Source organism: Cherax quadricarinatus, chromosome 55 (genome assembly GCF_038502225.1).
Source record: "Cherax quadricarinatus isolate ZL_2023a chromosome 55, ASM3850222v1, whole genome shotgun sequence".
NCBI classification, from domain to species: Eukaryota; Metazoa; Arthropoda; class Malacostraca; order Decapoda; family Parastacidae; genus Cherax; species Cherax quadricarinatus.
The window spans coordinates 13,237,122-13,243,121 of NC_091346.1; the positions used below are offsets into that span (position 1 = coordinate 13,237,122).

The 6,000-nt window shown below is 40.8% G+C and overlaps 1 protein-coding gene across 1 annotated transcript in view; it reads left to right on the forward strand.

Moving 5' to 3' along the window:
- LOC138850959 (uncharacterized) overlaps nt 1–5,855 on the forward strand; it is a 96,714-nt gene extending 90,859 nt beyond the window's left edge. Inside the window, exons 7-8 of the mRNA XM_070096831.1 lie at nt 5,185–5,317; nt 5,607–5,855. Of these exons, the coding sequence (XP_069952932.1) occupies nt 5,185–5,317; nt 5,607–5,840 (367 nt within the window). The 3' untranslated portion in view covers nt 5,841–5,855. The remainder of the gene's footprint in view (nt 1–5,184; nt 5,318–5,606) is intronic.
- Nucleotides 5,856–6,000: the final 145 nt, after the last annotated feature.

The following is a 6,000-nucleotide window of genomic DNA, read 5'->3' on the forward strand; positions in this document are numbered from 1 at the left end:
CACTAGTCCCTGGACTCTCTTAATTAGCATCATTATGATGACGTGTTGACAGGTATCAGTTCACTAGTCCCTGGACTCTCTTAATTAACATCTTTATGGTGACGTGTTGACAGGCATCAGTCCACTGGTCCCTGGACTCTCTTAATTAACATCATTATTGTGACGTGTTGACAGGTATCACTCCACTAGTCCCTGGACTCTCTTAATTAACATCATTAGGTGACGTGTTGACAGGTATCAGTCCAATAGTCCCTGGACTCTCTTAATTAACATCAATATCTTGACGTGTTTACTTGTATCAGTCGACTAGTCCCAGGACTCTCTTAATTAACATCATTATGGTGACGTGTTGACTGGTATCAGTCCACTAGTCCCTGAACTCTTAATTAACTTCATTATTGTGACGTGTTGACTGGTATCTGTCCACTAGTCCCTGGACTCTCTTAATTATCATCATTATGGTGACGTGTTGACAGGTATCAGTCCACTAATCCCTGGACTCTCTTAATTAACATCATTATGATTACGAGTTGACAGGTATCAGTCCACTAGTCCCTGGACTCCCTTAATTAGCATCATTATGGTGATGTGTTGACAGGTATCAGTCCACTAGTCCCTGAACTCTTAATTAACATTATTATGGTGACGTGTTGACAGGTATCAGTCCACTAGTCCCTGGACTCTTTTGAATAACATCATTATGGTGACGTGTTTACAGGTATCAGTCCTATGGTCCGTGGACTCTCTTAATTAACATCTTTATGGTGACGTGTTGAGGTATCAGTCCACTAGTCCCTGGACACTCTTAATTAACATCATTATGGTGACGTGTTGACAGGCATCCGTCCACTAGTCCCTGGACTCTCTTAATTAACATCATTATGATGACGTGTTGACAGGTATCAGTCCACTAGTCCCTGGACCCTCTTAATTAACATCATTATGGTGACGTGTTGACAGGTATCAGTCCACTAGTCCCTAGACTCTCTTAATTAACATCATTATGGTGACGTGTTGACAGGTATCAGTCCACTAGTCCCTGGACTTTCTTAATTAACATCATCATGGTGACGCGTTGACAGGTATCAGTCCACTATTCCCTGACCTCTTAATTAACATCATTATTGTGACTTGTTGACAGGTATCAGTCCACTAGTCCCTAGACTCTCTTAACTAACATCATTATGGTGACGTGTTGACAGGCATCAGTTCACTAGTCCCTGGACTCTCTTAATTAACATCATTATGGTGACTTGTTGACAGGTATAACTCCACTAGTCCCTGGACTCTCTTAATTAACATCATTATGGTGAAGTGTTGACAGGTATCAGTCCACTAGTCCCTGGACTCTCTTAATTAACATCATTATGGTGACGTGTTGACAGGTATCAGTCCACTAGTCACTGGACTCTCTTAATTAACATCATTTTGGTGACATGTTTACAGATATCAGTCCACTAGTCCCTGGACTCTCTTAATTAACATCATCATTGTGACGCGTTGACAGGTATCAGTCCACTAGTCCCTGAACTCTTAATTAACATCATTATGGTGACGTGTTTACATGTATCAGTCCACTAGTCCCTGGACTCTCTTAATTAACATCATTATGGTGAGGTGTTGGCAGGTATCAGTCCACTAGTCCCTGGACTCTCTTAATTAACATCATTATGGTGACGTGTTGACAGGCATCAGTCCAGTAGTCCCTGGACACTCTTAATTAACATCATTATGGTGTCGTGTTGACAGGTATCAGTCCACTTGTCTCTGAACTCTTAATGAACATCATTATTGTGATGTGTTGACAGGTATCAGTCCACTAGTCCCTGGACTCTCTTGAAAAACATCATTATAGTGACGTGTTTACAGGTATCAGTCCACTAGTCCCTGGACTCTCTTAATTAACATCATTATGGTGACGTGTTGAGCTATCAGTCCACTAGTCCCTGGACACTCTTAATTAACATTATTATGGTGACGTGTTGACAGGCATCAGTCCACTAGTCCCTGGACTCTCTTAATTAACATCATTATGGTGACGTGTTGACAGGTATCAGTCCACTAGTCCCTGGACTCTCTTAATTAACATCATTATGGTGACGTGTTGACAGGTATCAGTCCACTAGTCCCTGGACTCTCTTAATTAACATCATTATGGTGACGTGTTGAGAGGCATCAGACCACCAGTCAATGGACTCGTAATTAACATCATTCTTGTGACGTGTTGGCAGGTATCAGTCCACTAGACCCTGGACTCTCTTAATTAACATCATTATGGTGACGTGTTGACAGGTATCAGTCGACTAATCCCTGGACTCTCTTAATTAACATCATTATGGTGACGCATTGACAGGTATCAGTCCACTAGTCCCTGAACTCTTAATTAACATCATTATTGTGACTTGTTGACAGGTATCAGTCCACTAGTCCCTGGACTCTCTTAATTAACATCATTATGGTGACGTGTTGACTGGTATCAGTCCACTAGTCCCTGGACTCTTTTAATTAACATCATTATGGTGACTTGTTGAAAGGTATCAGTCCACTAGTCCCTGGACTTTCTTAATTAACATCATTATGGATAACCCAAGAAAGTCAGTGCCTCATCGAGGACTGTCTAACTTATTTCCATTGGGGTCTTTGATCTTGTCCCCCAGTCCCTGGACTCTCTTAATTAACATCATCATGGTGATGCGTTGACAGGTATCAGTCCACTAGTCCCTGAACTCTTGTTAACATCATTATTGTGACGTGTTGACAGGTATCAGTCCACTAGTCCCTGGACTCTCTTAATTAACATCATTATGATGACGTGTTGACAGGTATCAGTCCACTAGTCCCTGGACTCTCTTAATTAACATCATTATGGTGACGTGTTGACAGGTATCAGTCCACTAGTCCCTGGACTCTCTTAATTAACATCATTATGGTGACGTGTTGACAGGTATCAGTCCACTAGTCCCTGGACTCTCTTAATTAACATCATTATGATGACGTGTTGACAGGTATCAGTCCACTAGTCCCTGGACTCTCTTAATTAACATCATTATGATGACGTGTTGACAGGTATCAGTCCACTAGTCCCTGGACTCTCTTAATTAGCATCATTATGGTGACGTGTTGACAGGTATCAGTCCACTAGTCCCTGGACTCTCTTAATTAACATCATTATGGTGACGTGTTGATAGGCATCAGTCCACTGGTCGCTTGACTCTCTTAATTAACATCATTATTGTGACGTGTTGACAGGTATCAGTCCACTAGTCCCTGGACTCTGTTAATTAACATCATTATGTGACGTGTTGACAGGTATCAGTCCAATAGTCCCTGGACTCTCTTAATTAACATCATTATCTTGACGTGTTTGCTTGTATCAGTCGACTAGTCCCAGGACTCTCTTAATTAACATCATTATGGTGACGTGTTGACAGGTATCAGTCCACTAGTCCCTGAACTCTTAATTAACTTCATTATTGTGACGTGTTGACAGGTATCAGTCCACTAGTCCCCTGACTCTCTTAATTAACATCATTATGGTGACGTGTTGACTGGTATCAGTCCACTAGTCCCTGGACTCTCTTAATTATCATCATTATGGTGACGTGTTGACAGGTATCAGTCCACTAATCCCTGGACTCTCTTAATTAACATCATTATGATTACGAGTTGACAGGTATCAGTCCACTAGTCCCTGGACTCCCTTAATTAGCATCATTATGGTGACGTGTTGAGAGGTATCAGTCGACTAGTCCCTGACTCTCTTAATTAACATCATTATGGTGACGTGTTTACAGGTATCAGTCCACTAGTCCCTGGACTCTCTTGAATAACATCATTATGGTGACGTGTTTACTGGTATCAGTCCACTAGTCCCTGGACTCTCTTAATTAACATCTTTATGGTGACGTTTTGAGGTATCAGTCCACTAGTCTTTGGACACTCTTAATTAACATCATTATGGTGACGTGTTGACAGGCATCCGTCCACTAGTCCCTGGACTCTCTTAATTAACATCATTATCGTGAAGTGTTGACAGATATCAGTCCATTAGTCCCTGGACTCTCTTAATTAACATCATTATGGTGACGTGTTGACAGGTATCACTCCACTAGTCCTGGACTCTCTTAATTAACATCATTATGGTGACGTGTTGACAGGTATCAGTCCACTAGTCCCTGGACTCTTAATTTTCATCATTATGGTGACGTGTTGACAGGCATCAGTCCACCAGTCAATGGACTCCTAATTAACATCATTCTTGTGACGTGTTGGAAAGTATCAGTCCACTAGTCCCTGGACTCTCTTAATTAACATCTTTATGGTGACGTGTTGACAGGTATCAGTCCACTAGTCCCTGGACTCTCTTAATTAACATCATTATGGTGACGTGTTGACAGGTATCAGTCCACTAGTCCCTGAACTCTTAATTAACATCATTATTGTGACTTGTTGACAGGTATCAGTCCACTAGTCCCTGGACTCTCTTAATTAACATCATTATGGTGACGTGTTGACAGGTATCAGTCCAATAGTCGCAGGACTTTCTTAATTAACATAATTATGGTGACACGTTGACAGATATCAATCCACTAGTCCCTGGACTCTATTAATTAACATCATTATGGTGATGTATTGATACGTAAAGATAAGATAAGATTTCGTTCGGATTTTTAACCCCGGAGGGTTAGCCACCCAGGATAACCCAAGAAAGTCAGTGCCTCATCGAGGACTGTCTAACTTATTTCCATTGGGGTCCTTGATCTTGTCCCCCAGGATGCGACCCACACCAGTCGACTAACACCCAGGTACCTATTTGCTGCTAGGTGAACAGGTGTAAGGAAACGTGTCGAAATGTTTCCACCCGCCGGGAATCGAACCCGGGCCCTCCGTGTGTGAAGCGGGAGCTTTAGCCACCAGACCACCGTGGGACGTGTTGATAGGTATCAGTCCACTAGTCCCTGGACTCTCTTAATTAACATCATTATGGTGAGGTGTTGACAGGTATCAGTCCACTAGTCCCTGGACTCTCTTAATTAACATCATTATGGTGACGTGTTGACAGGTATCAGTCCACTAGTCCCTTAACTCTCTTAATTAACATCATTATGGTGATGTGTTGACAGGTATCAGTCCACTAGTCCCTGGACTCTCTTAATTAACATCATTATGGTGACGTGTTGACAGGTATCAGTCCACTAGTCCCTGGACTCTCTCATCTCCTACCTTCAGTTTTAATATGATCTTCGTAGCAGACAGCGTATTAAATAATAAGGGTTTTAACATCACCATCTGTCCTGTAGTAAACTCCTGCCGTTTGGTGAGTTCTTTCCAGAGGAAATAATGAATACATATATGTTTTGCTTATAATAATTTTAAGAACAAGAATGCATTTAATAATAAATTATAATAAATAAAAATAAATAATGATAATAATAAAAATAGTAATAATAATAATAATAATAATAATAATAATAATAATAATAATAATAATAATAAAAGATGATAATAATAATAATAATAATACGGCACATCATCTATGTTGTTGTGTCAATGTTTCTCGTCTTTTGTCCTCAGCTCTGTAAATACTTCCCCTTGATATTTTACAGCTGATCAACACTTCTGTGTCTGGAAACTTCAGCATGTTCAGCACCCCAGGGTTTTTGAGCGGTCAGCTGCATTCCAGTCTGACACAGTGTGAATGGTGGATTGTTGTAAGTCGAGTTATTTTAACTTGTGCAGAAGCGAAAATATTGAGTGTTCTATTTCCACTCAGTTTGCATTCCGTATATATTCCTTTTTCTCTTAATGTCACGAAAGTGACTTATACACAGAGCAACTGAAAACGAGTAGTCACCTTTATGGGCAGTTTTGCAGGCTGTCTGCCATTCTTATAGTCCTTCCTCATCTTCTTCTGTTTTTTTTTATTCCCCTCTTCAGCTTCACATAATCTGTGAGAGTTACACTGGATAACCTGTTGTTTAATGTTTCTTATGTATATCA